The 21,727-nt window shown below is 34.2% G+C and overlaps 2 protein-coding genes across 3 annotated transcripts in view; one reads left to right on the top strand and one right to left on the bottom strand.

The window, feature by feature from the left end:
* Positions 1-18,655, bottom strand: part of LOC149781121 (alanine--tRNA ligase, mitochondrial-like) — a 125,291-nt gene extending 106,636 nt beyond the window's left edge. The window contains exons 1-3 of one of the 2 annotated variants that reach the window (XM_089935228.1): positions 18,563-18,655; positions 11,766-12,053; positions 11,131-11,319 (exon numbers count right to left, since the gene is read on the bottom strand). In XM_089935228.1, the coding sequence (XP_089791354.1) occupies positions 11,131-11,319; positions 11,766-11,999 (423 nt within the window). In that variant the 5' untranslated portion in view covers positions 12,000-12,053; positions 18,563-18,655. Of the gene's footprint in view, positions 1-11,130; positions 11,320-11,765; positions 12,054-18,479 lie in introns of both variants that reach the window. The other variant, XM_089935229.1, reaches the window with a different exon arrangement.
* Positions 18,656-20,900: 2,245 nt separating this feature from the next.
* Positions 20,901-21,727, top strand: part of LOC149781120 (uncharacterized) — a 65,921-nt gene continuing 65,094 nt past the window's right edge. Inside the window, exon 1 of the mRNA XM_089935223.1 lies at positions 20,901-21,019. The gene's annotated coding sequence lies outside the window, so the exon portion shown is untranslated. The remainder of the gene's footprint in view (positions 21,020-21,727) is intronic.

Genomic DNA, 21,727 nt, shown 5'->3' with positions numbered 1-21,727 from the left:
TCGTATTTACCAATACAACTCTCTACATGAACTTTAGCCATCGTATTTACCAATACAACTCTCTACATGAACTTTAGCCATCATATTTACCAATACAACTCTCTACATGAACTTTAGCCATCATATTTACCAATACAACTCTCTACACTGAACTTTAGCCATCATATTTACCAATACAACTCTCTACATTGAACTTTAGCCATCATATTTACCAATACAACTCTCTACATGAACTTTAGCCATCATATTTACCAATACAACTCTCTACATTGAACTTTAGCCATCATATTTACCAATACAACTCTCTACACTGAACTTTAGACATCGTATTTACCAATACAACTCTCTACATGAACTTTAGCCATCATATTTACCAATACAACTCTCTACATGAACTTTAGCCATCATATTTACCAAAACAACTCTCTACATGAACTTTAGCCATCGTATTTACCAATACAACTCTCTACAATGAACTTTAGCCATCATATTTACCAATACAACTCTCTGCATGAACTTTAGCCATCATATTTACCAATAGAACTCTCTACATGAACTTTAGCCATCATATTTACCAATACAACTCTCTACATGAACTTTACCCATCCTATTTACCAATACAACTCTCTACATGAACTTTAGCCATCATATTTACCAATACAACTCTCTACATGAACTTTAGCCATCATATTTACCAATACAACTCTCTACATGAACTTTAGCCATCATATTTACCAATACAACTCTCTACATGAACTTTAGCCATCATATTTACCAATACAACTCTCTACAATGAACTTTAGCCATCATATTTACCAATACAACTCTCTACATGAACTTTAGCCATCATATTTACCAATACAACTCTCTACATGAACTTTAGCCATCGTATTTACCAATACAACTCTCTACATGAACTTTACCCATCATATTTACCAATACAACTCTCTACATGAACTTTAGCCATCGTATTTACCAATACAACTCTCTACACTGAACTTTAGGCATCATATTTACCAATACAACTCTCTACATGAACTTTAGCCATCGTATTTACCAATACAACTCTCTACAATGAACTTTAGCCATCATATTTACCAATACAACTCTCTACATGAATTTTAGCCATCATATTTACCAATACAACTCTCTACATGAACTTTAACCATCATATTTACCAATACAACTCTCTACATTAACTTTAGCCATCATATTTACCAATACAACTCTCTACATGAACTTTAACCATCATATTTACCAATACAACTCTCTACATGAACTTTAGCCATCGTATTTACCAATACAACTCTCTACATGAACTTTAGCCATCATATTTACCAATACAACTCTCTACATTGAACTTTAGCCATCATATTTACCAATACAACTCTCTACATGAACTTTAGCCATCATATTTACCAATACAACTCTCTACATTGAACTTTAGCCATCATATTTACCAATACAACTCTCTACATTTAACTTTAGGCATCATATTTACCAATACAACTCTCTACATGAACTTTAGCCATCGTATTTACCAATACAACTCTCTACATGAACTTTAGCCATCATATTTACCAATACAACTCTCTACATTTAACTTTAGCCATCATATTTACCAATACAACTCTCTACATGAACTTTAGCCATCATATTTACCAATACAACTCTCTACATGAACTTTAGCCATCGTATTTACCAATATAACTCTGTACATGAACTTTAGCCATCATAGTTACCAATACAACTCTCTACATTGAACTTTAGCCATCATATTTACCAATACAACTCTCTACATGAACTTTAGCCATCGTATTTACCAATACAACTCTCTACATGAACTTTAGCCATCATATTTACCAATACAACTCTCTACATTGAACTTTAGCCATCATATTTACCAATACAAATCTGTACATGAACTTTAGCCATCGTATTTACCAATACAACTCTCTACATGAATTTTAGCCATCATATTTACCAATACAACTCTCTACATGAACTTTAGCCATCGTATTTACCAATACAACTCTCTACACTGAACTTTAGCCATCATATTTACCAATACAACTCTCTACATGAACTTTAGCCATCGTATTTACCAATACAACTCTCTACAATGAACTTTAGCCATCATATTTACCAATACAAATCTCTACATGAATTTTAGCCATCATATTTACCAATACAACTCTCTACATGAATTTTAGCCATCATATTTACCAATACAACTCTCTACATGAACTTTAGCCATCGTATTTACCAATACAACTCTCTACACTGAACTTTAGGCATCATATTTACCAATACAACTCTCTACATGAACTTTAGCCATCATATTTACCAATACAACTCTCTACATTGAACTTTAGCCATCATAATTACCAATACAACTCTCTACATGAACTTTAGCCATCGTATTTACCAATACAACTCTCTACATTAACTTTAGCCATCATATTTACCAATACAACTCTCTACATTGAACTTTAGCCATCGTATTTACCAATACAACTCTCTACATTAACTTTAGCCATCGTATTTACCAATACAACTCTCTACATGAATTTTAGCCATCATATTTACCAATACAACTCTCTACATTGAACTTTAGCCATCATATTTACCAATACAACTCTCTACATGAACTTTAGCCATCGTATTTACCAATACAACTCTCTACAATGAACTTTAGCCATCATATTTACCAATACAACTCTCTACATGAATTTTAGCCATCATATTTACCAATACAACTCTCTACATGAACTTTAACCATCATATTTACCAATACAACTCTCTACAATGAACTTTAGCCATCATATTTACCAATACAACTCTCTACATGAACTTTAACCATCATATTTACCAATACAACTCTCTACATGAACTTTAGCCATCGTATTTACCAATACAACTCTCTACATGAACTTTAGCCATCATATTTACCAATACAACTCTCTACATGAATTTTAGCCATCATATTTACCAATACAACTCTCTACATGAATTTTAGCCATCATATTTACCAATACAACTCTCTACATGAATTTTAGCCATCATATTTACCAATACAACTCTCTACATGAACTTTAACCATCATATTTACCAATACAACTCTCTACATTAACTTTAGCCATCATATTTACCAATACAACTCTCTACATGAACTTTAACCATCATATTTACCAATACAACTCTCTACATGAACTTTAGCCATCGTATTTACCAATACAACTCTCTACATGAACTTTAGCCATCATATTTACCAATACAACTCTGTACATTGAACTTTAGCCATCATATTTATCAATACAACTCTCTACATTGAACTTTAGCCATCGTATTTACCAAAACAACTCTGTACATGAACTTTAGCCATCATATTTACCAATACAACTCTCTACATTGAACTTTAGCCATCATATTTACCAATACAACTCTCTACATGAACTTTAGCCATCATATTTACCAATACAACTCTCTACATGAACTTTAGCCATCATATTTACCAATACAACTCTCTACATTAAACTTTAGCCATCATATTTACCAATACAACTCTCTACATTGAACTTTAGCCATCATATTTACTAATACAACTCTCTACATGAACTTTAGCCATCATATTTACCAATACAACTCTCTACATGAACTTTAACCATCATATTTACCAATACAACTCTCTACATTTAACTTTAGCCATCATATTTACCAATACAACTCTCTACATTTAACTTTAGCCATCATATTTACCAATACAACTCTCTACATGAACTTTAGCCATCGTATTTACCAATACAACTCTCTACATTAACTTTAGCCATCATATTTACCAATACAACTCTCTACATTGAACTTTAGCCATCGTATTTACCAATACAACTCTCTACATTAACTTTAGCCATCCTATTTACCAATACAACTCTCTACATTGAACTTTAGCCATCATATTTACCAATACAACTCTCTACATTTAACTTTAGCATTCATATTTACCAATACAACTCGCTACATGAACTTTAGCCATCATATTTATCAATACAACTCTCTACATGAACTTTAACCATCATATTTACCAATACAACTCTCTACATTAACTTTAGCCATCATATTTACCAATACAACTCTCTACATGAACTTTAACCATCATATTTACCAATACAACTCTCTACATGAACTTTAGCCATCATATTTACCAATACAACTCTCTACATGAACTTTAGCCATCATATTTACCAATACAACTCTCTACATTGAACTTTAGCCATCATATTTACCAATACAACTCTCTACATGAACTTTAGCCATCGTATTTACCAATACAACTCTCTACATGAACTTTAGCCATCATATTTACCAATACAACTCTCTACATTGAACTTTAGCCATCATATTTACCAATACAACTCTCTACATGAACTTTAGCCATCGTATTTACCAATACAACTCTCTACATGAATTTTAGCCATCATATTTACCAATACAACTCTCTACATGAACTTTAGCCATCGTATTTACCAATACAACTCTCTACACTGAACTTTAGCCATCATATTTACCAATACAACTCTCTACATGAACTTTAGCCATCGTATTTACCAATACAACTCTCTACAATGAACTTTAGCCATCATATTTACCAATACAAATCTCTACATGAATTTTAGCCATCATATTTACCAATACAACTCTCTACATGAATTTTAGCCATCATATTTACCAATACAACTCTCTACATGAACTTTAGCCATCGTATTTACCAATACAACTCTCTACATTAACTTTAGCCATCATATTTACCAATACAACTCTCTACACTGAACTTTAGGCATCATATTTACCAATACAACTCTCTACATGAACTTTAGCCATCGTATTTACCAATACAACTCTCTACAATGAACTTTAGCCATCATATTTACCAATACAACTCTCTACATGAATTTTAGCCATCATATTTACCAATACAACTCTCTACATGAACTTTAACCATCATATTTACCAATACAACTCTCTACATTAACTTTAGCCATCATATTTACCAATACAACTCTCTACATGAACTTTAACCATCATATTTACCAATACAACTCTCTACATGAACTTTAGCCATCGTATTTACCAATACAACTCTCTACATTGACTTTAGCCATCATATTTACCAATACAACTCTCTACATTGAACTTTAGCCATCGTATTTACCAAAACAACTCTGTACATGAACTTTAGCCATCATATTTACCAATACAACTCTCTACATTGAACTTTAGCCATCATATTTACCAATACAACTCTCTACATGAACTTTAGCCATCATATTTACCAATACAACTCTCTACATGAACTTTAGCCATCATATTTACCAATACAACTCTCTACATTAAACTTTAGCCATCATATTTACCAATACAACTCTCTACATTGAACTTTAGCCATCATATTTACCAATACAACTCTCTACATGAACTTTAGCCATCATATTTACCAATACAACTCTCTACATGAACTTTAACCATCATATTTACCAATACAACTCTCTACATTTAACTTTAGCCATCATATTTACCAATACAACTCTCTACATTTAACTTTAGCCATCATATTTACCAATACAACTCTCTACATGAACTTTAGCCATCGTATTTACCAATACAACTCTCTACATTAACTTTAGCCATATTTACCAATACAACTCTCTACATTGAACTTTAGCCATCGTATTTACCAATACAACTCTCTACATTAACTTTAGCCATCCTATTTACCAATACAACTCTCTACATTGAACTTTAGCCATCATATTTACCAATACAACTCTCTACATTTAACTTTAGCATTCATATTTACCAATACAACTCTCTACATTGAACTTTAGCCATCATAATTACCAATACAACTCTCTACATTGAACTTTAGCCATCATAATTACCAATACAACTCTCTACATGAACTTTAGCCATCATAATTACCAATACATCTCTCTACATGAACTTTAGCCATCGTATTTACCAATACAACTCTCTACATTGAACTTTAGCCATCATATTTACCAATACAACTCTCTACATTGAACTTTAGCCATCATATTTACCAATACAACTCTCTACATTGAACTTTAGCCATCATAATTACCAATACAACTCTCTACTTTGAACTTTAACCATCATATTTACCAATACAACTCTCTACATGAACTTTAGCCATCGTATTTACCAATACAACTCTCTACACTGAACTTTAGGCATCATATTTACCAATACAACTCTCTACATTAAACTTTAGCCATCATATTTACCAATACAACTCTCTACATGAACTTTAGCCATCATATTTACCAATACAACTCTCTACATGAACTTTAACCATCATATTTACCAATACAACTCTCTACATGAACTTTAGCCATCGTATTTACCAATACAACTCTCTACATGAACTTTAGCCATCATATTTACCAATACAACTCTCTACATTGAACTTTAGCCATCATATTTACCAATACAACTCTCTACATGAACTTTAGCCATCATATTTACCAATACAACTCTCTACATGAACTTTAGCCATCGTATTTACCAATACAACTCTCTACTTGAACTTTAGCCATCGTATTTACCAATACAACTCTCTACATTGAACTTTAGCCATCATATTTACCAATACAACTCTCTACATGAACTTTAGCCATCATATTTACCAATACAACTCTCTACATGAACTTTAGCCATCGTATTTACCAAAACAACTCTGTACATGAACTTTAGCCATCATATTTACCAATACAACTCTCTACATGAACTTTAGCCATCATATTTACCAATACAACTCTCTACATGAACTTTAGCCATCATATTTACCAATACAACTCTCTACATTTAACTTTAGCCATCGTATTTACCAATACAACTCTCTACATGAACTTTAACCATCATATTTACCAATACAACTCTCTACATGAACTTTAGCCATCGTATTTACCTTTACAACTCTCTACATGAACTTTAGCCATCGTATTTACCAATACAACTCTCTACATTGAACTTTAGCCATCATATTTACCAATACAACTCTCTACTTTGAACTTTAACCATCATATTTACCAATACAACTCTCTACATGAACTTTAGCCATCGTATTTACCAATACAACTCTCTACATGAACTTTAGCCATCGTATTTACCAATACAACTCTCTACATTGACTTTAGCCATCATATTTACCAATACAACTCTCTACATTGAACTTTAGCCATCATATTCACCAATACAACTCTCTACATGAACTTTAGCCATCATATTTACCAATACAACTCTCTACATGAACTTTAGCCATCATATTTACCAATACAACTCTCTACATTGAACTTTAGCCATCATATTTACCAATACAACTCTCTACATGAACTTTAACCATCATATTTACCAATACAACTCTCTACATGAACTTTAGCCATCATATTTACCAATACAACTCTCTACATGAACTTTAGCCATCATATTTACCAATACAACTCTCTACATTGAACTTTAGCCATCATATTTACCAATACAACTCTCTACATGAACTTTAGCCATCGTATTTACCAATACAACTCTCTACATTGACTTTAGCCATCATATTTACCAATACAACTCTCTACATGAACTTTAGCCATCGTATTTACCAATACAAATCTCTACATGAACTTTAGCCATCATATTTACCAATACAACTCTCTACATGAACTTTAGCCATCATATTTACCAATACAACTCTCTACATGAACTTTAGCCATCATATTTACCAATACAACTCTCGACATTGAACTTTAGCCATCATATTTACCAATACAACTCTCTACATTGAACTTTAGCCATCATATTTACAACTCTCTACATGCAACATTTTTTTGACAAGATCAATAACTGCTTCTCAATGCACAAAAATGGCAATTTACAGTCCAACCCATGAGGGCTGTGCACAATGTAAAAAGCATTACATGATTTGAAAACCCCAATATACTAATGTAATCGCTAATGTTTTGCTCCACGCCAACCTACCGATTTCATAATCTTCTGATTTTTGCAGAGAACTCCCGATTATTACATTATGTCATCAATTTTCATTTCTTCTGAACAAGGAAAGTCCTACATGTTCAGTTGTAACACAAAATAATTACTTCACTATAAAGAATTCACTTATTCACTGAAAAGAATGTTAAGTTTAAACATAATTCATGTAAATTAATGATTTTATTTACCTCTACAATACCAGTAATACAAAAATAAAAATATAAACCAGAAAGAAAAGAAGAAAACCACAACAAATCATAAACAACTAATTTTAATCCCAATAATGATCACTACGAATTCTGTAACTCCATATGCTATAGTGCCATTCCTACAAAAGTAACTTACACGAGTGAACACTTGGCATTTTTATACCGTATATATCAATGTTAATTACCATTGTTAAATTAAAAGAAGGAATGAAAATACACACCACACAGCAAATGTGTCCTCAAAAAACTAATTCAGAATACATGTTTTTCTAATAAACAATACTAAATGCTTTTTGAGTTGACAATAAGGGAATATGGTCAGATATACAAAGAGGGAAAACTAGCTGCCACATGTATGGTACCATGAGGCTGACTATTTTGGTACCTTTGTACTGCTATAGTTACCAGTCCAAATTCCCTCTTATCACAAGCCCGTTTCAGGGTTTCAATGATTAACTGGCCTGTACTGCTGTCGCAAAATGAAAGACAAATTCGCCAACTATCAACATAGGAGACACTGAAACATCAAGCTTTCCACTGTGTGGAAAGTTATGATGTTTGGTCAGCTAAAACACAAAACTAAAATGGATTGATGTTGATATTAGTTGATCTATATGAGAATTTAGGCTGTATTATTACCATACTTCGTGAACATGTAAATTATGATGGTTATGTGCCTTATACAATTAAATGTTTGTACCTTTCTAAAAATATTACCTCAAGTTGTAGGATCGCTTATATCACTGAAAATGAGTAACTCGTGAGCATGTGATTCAATGTAAATGAAACAGCTATTAAGGACTGACTGAAATGTTAATCTAGAAGAATGCCATTTGGTTGAAACAATGAATAAAGCAAAATCTGCATCTAATATGTTTGGGAATAAGTAAGGATTTAAATGACGATATGCACGCTTTGCACTGTGTAAGTACTGTACAATATAGTTCAGAATGGTCTCCCTGGTAAACTCAAATGGCCAGCGAATTATGAAGTCTATATTTAACTTTGTGTTGAAAAAATCAGAAAATATGCACATGCAAAATAATAACAAGATTAATCATAGTACTTTATAACAGTTTAATAATTGTTGGGTCACCAAAAGTTACTTTTATTTTTTACATGCCCATGTCTTAGGACACGGAAAAAATTATTGCTTCATATCACAAGATTTCATCTGCACTCCACTTAAATACCAAGCACGCTTCAGGCGTTCAATAGAAGCTGGTAGCTGGTGATTTTTCATTCTGTATTTGTAAAGGCATTGCAGCCTACAATTCCAGAATTTCTAAAAGTTCATCATATAACATCGCCATATGATTAAGATTAGGATTTTCTTGCATTCAGTGCTTATGGCCTACATTAGAATTTCTCTCTTCGTCATCAATCACTGAAAGCACTTGCCCTACACATGATTTCAAAGAGAACCAAAACTGTTAACTCTCTTTTCTTTCACATTCATCACAATTAAGATGAAATACAAATCCTATATTGTGACATATTTTAAACTGAAAGCAAGTCAACACTGAGCATCTGCCTTAGATGTAGGATGTCACGGGTTTGATCCCCGGCCAAGTCATACCAAAGACTTTAAAAAATGGTACTAACAGCTTATTCACTTGGCAATCAGCATTAAGAGGTCAGTGTTAGGTCTGGTCAGCCTGGTGTCAGAATAATGTGACTGGGTGGGACATGATGTTAAATGTCTGCAGCATGATGCCCCAGTGCTTGACATCACTATAAACTGCCACACTGCAGACATCATAGCAATATGACTGAAATATTTATAAAGCTATGATAAAAATCCAAAATACACACACACACACACACATACACACACACACACACACACACAGAGAAGAAGAGATGTGTTTATGTTTATTGTTCAAAATATTAGATAAAAAGTACTAATTTAATTGGGGCCCCGAGTGGCCGAGTGGTCTAAAGCGCTCTTCGTTACGGATCACTGCCATCTCACCTCTGTCTGCGGCGGTTCGAGTCTAAGATTCAGCCAATGTGGGCATGTGAGAAAGCTTGCCAGTAGCTTCTCGTGGGTCGGTGGTTCTTTCCGGGGTTTTCCGGGTTCTTCCTCCACCATTAATACTGGCCGCCATGTATAGCCTATCGTGCTGAAAAATGGCGTTAAACCCCACAACAACAACAACAACTAATTTAATTTGTAATGATCCTGGACACATCCACTGAACCATAATATGCTTCAAATCGAGTTATACAAAATTCATCTTTTCACTAAAATATTTCAAGGATTACATGTGAAGTTTCAGCAGTAAATCTATATATAGCAGTCTAATTACTGACCAATTCTGATTAGCGAAGTAGCACCAGAATCGACTATACAGCAAATAAAATTCTAACTTTCCACCAACCTATGTGACTGCAAAATTGAAAAAACTATGTTTTAACTCAGTGCACAGTATTGAAACAAATAGGGGTGGGGAGACCTTACAAAATCAAAGCAAGGCAAATCAAACTCCATTTTAAGGACATGTTTAGATAAAAGGCAATTATTTCCTTGCATGTAACCAGGTATATGACAATGACCCTGACACTAGAATTCAGACATCACAGAATGAATTGTATTCATCTTCATCATGAATCATACCAAACAAAATCCATTCAGGGTTTTAGGAAATATAAGCAAATAAAAGAAAATTAAGTCAACCCTAATTCAAATTTTCTATTACTGTCCAACTTTGTCAGAACTGTGATTAGTATATTTTATTTTACCAGCTCAATTTATCTAATTGGTTTGATCCAATTTTTGGACTCAAAGATTGTGAAAATATATGTTTGACTTTATATGGCACATTAGCCTGCTGGTAAAAAAGAATGTGAACCACTGTACTTTGAAATAATCCCCAAAGGACCAGCTTCCCAGCATTTCAAAGAAAGTGTGATGGGTGAGATCCCTTCCAACATCTTCAAGGTCATTATGTTTCCCTCCAACCCGCACACATTTCTGACTGTTGGCCACTCGCCTGTATGAGGCCATCTCAGTTAAAGGTGGAGCTGTCCCAAGAAACAAAGGCTTGAACTGAAACCAAGAAAAAAGAGTGGAACCAGATTTCATGACTTTTTTCACATTCGATTAACTGGCAAAAAGCATTGAGTAGATATATTTACATAAAGTGTTTATTTGAAATGACGTAAAATTTCAGACAAACCTGTGGATACTCTATTATGCTAACAGACAAACTGAAAGAGGAAAGAGCATGATCAACAGTTCAATATATCTGAATGATGTAAATCTGACCCCAAACAAAGCAATTTTTGTTTTCACCTGCCATGTCAAAATAAATATTATGTACATAAAAAAATAATGAAAAAGTCAATAAATTAATACTTCATCATCTTTCTGAAGTCAAAAACTTCACCTGAAGGTGTAACTCATGTGCAGTCTATGAAACTAATGCATTCTGATCTGAACAACTACTTTTCTAAGTTCTATAACAGACTGATAACAGTCTTATTTCAACACACCTGGTTCATTCCAGCATTGGTGAAGTAGGTGCCCTGACCTTTACTAGGAATTACAGAGGAAGATGCAACAAATTTATGATCATAACGAGAACAGAAAAAATCCAGAAAGGCTTTCCGAACATCTTTTGAGCTCCACTTTTCCTTGCTTTCAAATGTTTTTTTACTAAAAAATCGAACTGCCCGTATCTTCTTCAAACAATGACAGCAGAAGTTGTGGGCCTCACGGTGGAACATTTTGACGCTTGTCTGGACTGAGGGCTTGGTGAAGTGTTGCAAAGCACTACATATCTATAAATAAAAAAACACAGGTCAAAGTTTACAGAATTGATATTAATAGTAAATTCCTGTTTATAAGGATCACCTGTCTGAATAGGTTAGTTTTGCAGATCACATATATACACAAACCACTGCATTTTCACATCGATATAAAGACAACCTGATCATAAGGACCATACTCAAATGGTTCCTAGACTGGTCTTCATTCTTGTTAACAAATCTATTCTTATACCTGAATAAAAATTGTTCCCTGGTTTGTGTGTATATATACTCGGGAAAAAATCATTGCAGCTAATGTGTGTGTAGGCATGAGAAAACAAGGAAGAATCATAGTTATGTTAACATTAACAGCTGCAAAGAGGAGAGCAGTGCTTGGAAGTATAATTGTCTCCAATCAACAATGATAACTGTTGCAGGTGCATACATTTTATCTACCCACTTACCTGCATGCTGCAATAAATAACCAAATTACTGGCCAATAAAAACACATCTCATACTGCATTTGAAGCAAAACACTTAGGGCATTACACTAATTAACCAAGGAACTGTTTCTCTTCATATTTTAAGGAAAACCATATTGCTATGATCACTTTAGTAGTTGTCAAGCAAGGTGATATTTACTATGTTATACCTAACACTAGCCAGCAAGGTGATATTTACTATGTTATACACAACACTAGCCAGCAAGGTGATATTTACTATGTTATACACAACACTAGCCAGCAAGGTGATATTTACTATGTTATACATAACACTAGCCAGCAAGGTGATATTTACTATGTTATACATAACACTAGCCAGCAAGGTAATATTTACTATTTTATACCTAACACTAGCCAGCAAGGTGATATTTACTATGTTATACCTAACACAAGCCAGCAAGGTGATATTTACTATGTTATACCTAACACTAGCCAGCAAGGTGATATTTACTATGTTATACCTAACACTAGCCAGCAAGGTGATATTTACTTTGTTATAGATAACACTAGCCAGCAAGGTGATATTTACTATGTTATACATAACACTACCCAGCAAGTGCAGAAAATCCCTTAAGTTAGAGTTACTGATGCTCCACCCAGAGAAGCCCCTTCAAAACAGCAAAAGACAGAAATAAAAATTATAACAGCTCTTTATAACACTGCCTACAGCTGAGCCTGGTACAGAAATGCATTTTTCTGTTATGGAAATGCTGTGTGCACTCCAGAAGAAGAAAGGTGTTGTGCTTAGTGCTAAAGTAAAACAACATATTCAAGGCAATAGATTTTATTCCACCAATGGATCTAAAGTTTGGGAAATCTTAATTTGAGCAAACTTCCTTTCCATACTTGCTGATATAAGTACTAATACTACTGTATCAGAGCAAGAAATAGGACATGTAAAATACCTGGACAATGGAACCCTCTTATGTAACAAAATGTGCAATACACGTTCTTGGAAAATTAAATTCTTTTAAGAAATAAATGATGGCTCAAAGTGTATACATTTCATCAAATCTTGACAAGTCATTAAAATTTTGGGACATGTGAAAAGTTAGGTAGGACAAATGAATTTTCTGAAACCACCTGTCCTGGAGAAGTGGATCCAAAAAAAACATTCTCAGCCCTGAATAGTAGCTGAGAAATGTCTAGGTCAGTTAACTTATAGTTCCTTTCATGAAACAAATATTACTCAGAACATTTGGCCAAATTTAATTAGCCATGATATTCATTTCATTTCAGGAAAGTAAACACATGTTAACTGACTCTGGTATTCCTTGGCTACCCTAGCTCTTCAACCAGTCAACTTATTTAAACAGTAAGTCATACCTATTACAAGTATCAATGTCAACATCTTACATTGTAGGACTAATATGTCTGGACATATTACTTATTCTAATTCCAATTATTATTCCTGACTGTTGGAGGTATACATGCAAGTACAAAAAGCAATGTGACCGCCATTCAAGTTTCCGACTTTGATGACCTATAACTTGAGTTTACTGCAGATATCAGTATCTGGTTGCCTTGGAGAATCAGAAAAGCAGAAAATTCAGAGTCCACTACTCTGCATGGATGGTCAAGTGCCCATGCACATGATCCAATTACTGGAATAGTACCAGTAAGAATCCCTAACATGTTAGTCTAGGCTACAATATCTTAGCACAATATGTTTATAGATTACAGGACTACTCAACCCACAGCAGAATCAACCGATTAACATTCTCAGCCCATAAAAAACTAAGACTACCCAAATTTGCTCTAACCGTTATGAACTATGTACTCAGCCCATTATGTACTTGGATTATCTGTCCATGATTAATATAATAAATAATGTGGATGTAATGCCCTTTGTAAATGGTCATTTCATTTTCTTTAAACCTTTGTATATTTCTTACTGCAAAAAAAATCTCTATGTTTCATTATGTATCTGTGTATCATTGTTAGTATTCAAGTACAAGCCATTCAGGTCATCAGGTTTTCAATAGACGCATACCCTCAGGTTTTGACATGTGGAATTTAAATGTGACCCATTTTCTATGCTTGGAAATTATAACTTGTGCATATTTTTGACGCTTGTACATTTGGGCTGGAGCATCAATTTTAATTACCCTTGATTTGCCTCTAGCTGATTTTCTTTCTAAGAGTACACTGTCTGTACCAAATTTACTGTAGTAAGCACTGACTGACATCTGCTCAACAACATTTTACACCTTAATGGCCAATAATATTGCACCAATGGATGATATACATGAACTGGGTGGAGCTAACTGTTCACTGATGCATATAAAATGATTTGAGCAGTTGATAATAGAATACAGTGACCCTGCTATAACACAGTAGTTGGGAGCCATAGAACCCTATCATGTTATAGACCAAACCATGTCAGTTAGCTGAAGAAAATGATGCATGTACCCCAAACAATTTGCATGTGGGTGGGTGGGTAATAATTGCATGCTCAAAAATATGTGCTTCATTCACTGGCACAGTTACCATCTTAAATCGATGCGTATTAAATGAGAAATACACCTGTAGTGAAAAGTGAGAAGGCATATTTAATATTTTACTTTATTCAGAGAACCATACATTGGTATGTATACTGTTTATACATACATGTCTAACATATAGCATGAATAGAGTATCAACACCATATACTCATCCATGAATCTCATCACATACATTGAATCCACAATACAAGTAATTCCATCGAAAACATGCACACACACACACATTTAAAATATTCAATAATTTTGTCCTGGGTCATATAGGTCTCAATTCAGTGGAAAAAATAACACAGTCATGTAACGAACGATGAAGCAAATTTACTTTTCAGTATGTTCCAAGTTGGTAAAAGTTAGTTTACATTTGAAGCTGCCATTGGTAGTGTTCGTAAGCATAAACTTTTTTCTGCAAGAAGTAAACTTTCACGGCACAGTAAATGTGTTCCAGTCATGTTGGAAAATGAAACAATCCATCAGATTCCATTGCTTTTATTTAAGCATGGTACTGACTTCCTTTAAGAAAGGTTCTTTGTTTTTATTGAAGATTATAGTTGGCTTTCTTTGATGAAGGGTGCATGCATTATTGAAGTCATCGCTAAAAGACATCTTTGGAGAACCAAACTAATGCCCATTTCTTATTGTGGCAGCAATATCAGATAATTGTATTGCGTGATTGAGACTGATATTTTTGAATACTTGCCACTTAAAGATATGTAGAATAATATTCTAAAAGATGACACACATTGCTGAAATAACCAGTGTTGAATGCCTATATGACCCATGTGACTTGTACTACAGTAAAAACTGTTATGAGCGACCTCTACTAACAGCCACCACCTGTCATTTCCAACCACAATCATAATGCATGGATCGATTTTATTATATAAACGCTCTGTTATGAGCAATCACCTGCTTAATGTGACCAGCAACCACGATGTCTTGGCAAAATATGCATTTCGACACTGCTACGCATGACCGCATCACATAAAAACAGATCGACACCACTGACCTAGACTTAATCCTTTGTAAACACAAGAGCTCAGGATACATGTAGTAAGCAAACAAAGTGCACATTAAATAACACTACAGTTTAACAACCATATAGCAAGATAAACACCACTAACCATCATTTAATCCTTTGTAACAATGACCACATAAATAGAAAAGATTGTTCTAATAAATTTTTTTTTATAAAAATTGGCTTGCTACCAGTTTTGTGAAATTCCAGTGTATGGTGTCATTTGTAAACTGCAGTAAAACAGACAAAAGTTGTAGTTGTTGTTGTTGTTGTTGTTGGGTTTTAACGCCATTTCTCAGCACACGATAGGCTATGCATGGCGGCCAGTATTAATGGTGGAAGAACCCGGGAAAACCTCGGGAAGAACCATTGACCCACGAGAAGCTACTGGCAAGCTTTCTCACATACCCACATTGGCCGAATCCTAGACTTGAACCCACGCAGACAGAAGTGAGATGGCAGTGATCTGTAACGGAGAGCGCTTTAGACCACTCAGCCATTCGGGGCCCCACAGACATAAGTACATGTCACTAACTGCCATTGTAGTGCCAAAAGTCATGTGAATAGCCAGTAAGATTAACCATTTTTTCATCAAAGGGAGTAATGATGGACATGCACAATCAATTTAGAAGTTTGTATGTTCTCTTTATCTTTGTGAAAACCTATGCATGCCGGTAGTCCTAATGTCCCAGTGAGAAATCTTTTGAAAGGGCATCAGTGTAGGGTTGAGTACATTGTTTATCTTTATAGTTAATCTGTAACACCTGGGGGTGAGTGAGCTCTTTGTCTTTAATACTAGCAAGTGAGAATCATTTCCAGATTATTTTTTTAAAAATGTCTTTTGTTACAGTGTTTCACCAAGCCTCCATCTGTTTACCCAGGTGCAGATGGTTGCAACCTTTGTATATCAATCTATACCGCTGGTGATTTAAACTTCGTCTCAAAATAAATGTTTTGTTTCTTGACGAGTTAATTATGTCTCTTGGTTTCATTCATTGGTACATAATATGTATTTCTTCCACATTTCCCCATAACCTGATCAAAACCGAAATACATCTAGTCATTATTACGTCAACACTAATAACAATGGCAGAACCCCCGATGAAAAAAAGAAAAATTCTAACACTGGAAGAAAGAATTAATGTAATTGAATGAAGTAAAAATGGGGAGACCACTCGCAAAATAGCAGCCAGGTAAATCGGGTACTTATCCAACTGCAGACAGTGATAGTGACAATGAGTCGTCTGTTGGTGAATTTCTGCCTCAGGTTATTTCACATTCTACAGTCATAGAACATTTAATGGAGATTAAAGAATATGCTTGACAACATGGCAATCCCAAACTTTTGATTCTTTGATCAGAAATGGAAATACATGTTCAGACCAAACAGCTGAGTAAAAAATGGCAACAAAGAAGCATAATGGATATCTTAAAGAAAAGTGATTAAGTGCATATAATAAGATATATATGTCGTAGCTACCTGTGCAGTTTTTGTTACATTTGAAACAACTCTAAAATGTATGGCCATATGAAGTTACCTTATGGATATGATAAATATTACCTTTGTTTACTTCACAAATCATATACATGTACATGTACTAATATGTACATTTCATGTTTCGTTCAAATATACATTTGATTCACGGTGTTTAAAAATGTATATCTGTATTATATAAAGTTATTTTGAGAGGAATGCATGCAATATTTAACAAGATTTATGAATAAAGGATAAGATACATGTGTGGTGAATATGATTATTTTTTCTTCTTCAACAATGCTAACTACTGACCCTGGAAACCAGTCCATTTTCACACACCTCTTTTGAGAGACCACCTGTCTTGAGAGACTGCGTTTTGGAGTGGTCTCTCATAACAGTTTTACTGTATAACTTAGGAACGACTAGTCATCACATTCCAGCCACTGAAATGTAGGCCAAGGGAACTTGAAAACCTGTTCATTTGCTTGTGTGGGAATTTTAATTTATTGGGAAAAAGATACCCGAGTAAGAAACGTCTTACTAAAACATAACTTTAATTTGTAGAAAAGTGCAGATATGGGCTGCAAAGTGAGATATTCCTGAAAATTTGACTTATCGTTCCTATGTTAATCAACATCGGAACAGACTAAACAGCGTCATTATTCGGGCAATAAGACCTCGACGCCCAAAACCTAAATATCCGGGTCCAGGTCTTACATTGTAGGACTATGGTGGGTTGAGATCTCCAGTCATCGCTTATGTGTCTCCCAATTACATGGGACTGACAAGGGTTATTGTGTTTAGAGTAAATTTGTAACCATTTATTCTAAATAACAAACAATTTTTTTTTTCAGGAGTTACAGAATCCTTCAATAACCCAGGACTTCCTAAATAGTATGAAAATGGGAAAATCAGATGACCTCGAAAATATATTACATTTATGTAGAAAAACTAGTTGCTTACATAACAAGAATGTTACAAAGGTGTGGGACTATTTTTCAATTTTAGCACAATGATTACTTCACATAGTAAATCATATGCCTTACTCTTCTAGGTGACAGATCGGAGTTTCAAACTTTTATTTCACTTGTATCATTGCATCCTCCATACGTACTCCTCGATTCTACATGACTTTAAGAGTTACATCCCTTAAAGCAGTCGGAATAACAGGACTTGTAATAACCTACGAAAGTTAAACCCAACTTGATCGAAACGTAATGAAGCCAGAACATACATAGTGCATAAACGTGCAAGTCAAAACGTGCATATGAATGCTAGAACGCACCCAAGTCAAAACGTAACCATACAAACATGTGCCGGATTTCTGCGATTTATTACAAATAAATTGTAATATACAATTTGTAAACACCCACCTTGCAAGTCAAAGTGTATTGTCACAAGCAGAACGTAAACAATAATAAAGTTGCGCCAATCCGTTCTTGGCCCGATTATATATATATATATATATATATATATATATATATATATATATATATATATATATAGCTAATTGGCTTGAATCACCGGGGGAAAACGTTAATGAATTTAAAAAAAAAAACGTAGGGGCATTATCAAATTTAACCCATAAGATGCCAAAATTTACGTCCTTCAATTATGTTGATGATGATTAGAAACTATTTTTGGGGGAAATTTTGTGCGCATGGCTTTTTTAGCGATTCAACTATTTTTTAGCTGAATATGAATAATATACGTTTATCTAAGCAGATTATTGAATGTAAACCAAAAATGTAGTGTCGCATACTTCTGTTTTAAAAGTAGACTTTATATTACAAATTTTTTTTCTGCACTCTTTTCCACTGTTTTTAATATTTTTATAATAATTTTCAAATGGACGCTAATGTTTTATATTAAAAGTCATGCAGGTCATTCTTGTGTCCAAAACCGATTATTTCAGTAATAAGTGTCATTTTTTTTAGAATTTGACTCTAGATACCTTTAATTGGCAATTATTGATTTTATTTCGATCCTCATACATCCATATTAGTTTGGCATGTCATTATTTACACTTTCCGAAAAGTACATAAGACAAAATCAATGTCAAAATATGTGGACGTTTTTGGACGAGATCAACGTCCGAATTGAATGTTGCATGATGTGATGTCACAGTGAAAGCTATTATATTTGATATCGTACTACCCTTTATTGTTACGATTAGACTCGACGCATTCTGATTAAATCAGGTCTCCACTATCCTGCTTCACGCAGAACTGTGGAGATTTGATTTTAATCATATGAGACTTGACCCAGTGTAGTACTTGGCCACTTTTCTGAAAATCCACAGTGATCGATAAATTTCGTCTGGAAGTTTCTTGAGGACAGTTAAGATGCCGAGCATTCAGTAATCTGGATTGAATAGACTTAAACAAAATTAGTATTAAATTTTAAAACAACAAGTTATATTTAGTTTAATATGAGTAAGTGCGCATACATGATCTGCATGACATTTGCTATAAAAAGTGAAGTTACTGTTATAAATATATCAAGGAAACTGTATTTTCTCATACTTTGTATTTAATGCATCTCTCTCTCTCTCTCTCTCTCTTTTTTAATTAGTTATTTCAAGGAGGAGGATTGAATGAGGATATTTGATTAATAAAGGTGTTAGACTGAAATATTTTATTCAGTTATTTTACAGTGCACTGGGAAATATAGAAAAACTACAACTTAGATAATTAAAGCAAAATTGCAAAACCAATGGTATTTATAAAGGAAGGTGGGAAATATTTTGCTTCAATCAACATATGACATAACTGTGCTAAAATGGCCACGTAAAAGCCAAGTATGGAGGTCCATCACACAACAGATACATATACAAATATCCAAAATACATCCTGATATTCATTCGTGACAAGTTTGGTTATGGCAATCAACTCTTTATCAGGGTGTTAATTAGACAAGATCATAATCATTGGGGTTTAGACTGTAAGGATCACACCAAACGGCAATAACAAAAGTATATTTCAGTCAGCGAGGACTGCGTAGTTGATAGATTCGTGAAAAAAAGAAAGAGAAATGTTAAACGGAAGATTAGTGCTTGCAGAAAATTACTGGCTTATAAGACAATCAATGTAAACAATAACTGTACAATTTAAGTTAGGAAATCTAAGTGAATGTTTCATAAGCCTCAGGTTTAATATGCCTGGAAAGACATTTATCCTCATGAAAATATGAACAACTTTCAATGTTTGGTGAGGATGTTATGTATCACTTGATCACGTGATCTACACGACTACAAGGTTATCAAAGATACGATAACGTGGAACGATATGTTGGAGATGTCTATAAGCATCTACGTGAAAAACTAGGCACTTGACCCCGCAGATTATTACAGCATTCCCGGTTGGTTGGAAGCTACCATATATAGAACACTGGTTCATAACAGATTACGATAAGTTGGTGAAGATTTAGAGTTGAATACAGTGTGGAGTTAATTTTATAACACAAATACGCTGAAGTAATACATAAATCTTAGGCTGAATAAGGTAAGCAGACAATGGTACTGAGTATGTTCTAGCAGACAATGGTACTGAGTATGTTCTAGCAGACAATGGTACTGAGTATATTCCAGCAGACAATGGTACTGAGTATGTTCTAGCAGACAATGGTACTGAGTATATTCCAGCAGACAATGGTACTGTGTATGTTCTAGCAGACAATGGTACTGAGTATGTTCCAGCAGACAATGGTACTGAGTATGTTCTAGCAGACAATGGTACTGAGTATGTTCCAGCAGACAATGGTACTGTGTATGTTCTAGCAGACAATGGTACTGGGTATGTTCTAGCAGACAATGATACAGGCTATGATCTAGAAGACAATGGTACTGACAACGTTCTAGAACACAATGTTACTTGGAATGTTCTAGAAGACAATAGTACTGGCTGTGTTCTAGAAGACAATGGTACAGGCTGTATTCTAGAAAACAATGGTAGTAGTATATGGGGCCACCCTAGCGACAATGGGAATTAACATTACAAAACCCCTTGGGCCACTCTAGCGACAAGGGAAATTTAACATGGAGAAAAACCCTGGGTCACTCTAGTGACAAGGGGAATTGAACATGGAAATTGAACATGGGAATGTCACCTGGGGATCAGTGGGAATTAAACATTGGTAACGTCATAGGTTTATAGGGTCAAAACCTTTTATAGGGTGAAATGTATTTGTAGGGACAAAGGGTTGATAGGGAC

The sequence above is a fragment of the Sinohyriopsis cumingii genome, chromosome 15, assembly GCF_028554795.1.
Source record: "Sinohyriopsis cumingii isolate HCF-2022 chromosome 15, ASM2855479v2, whole genome shotgun sequence".
NCBI lineage: Eukaryota > Metazoa > Mollusca > Bivalvia > Unionida > Unionidae > Sinohyriopsis > Sinohyriopsis cumingii.
The sequence above is the reverse complement of the archived record's forward strand: the minus strand, read 5'-3'. Positions and strand labels throughout refer to the sequence as shown.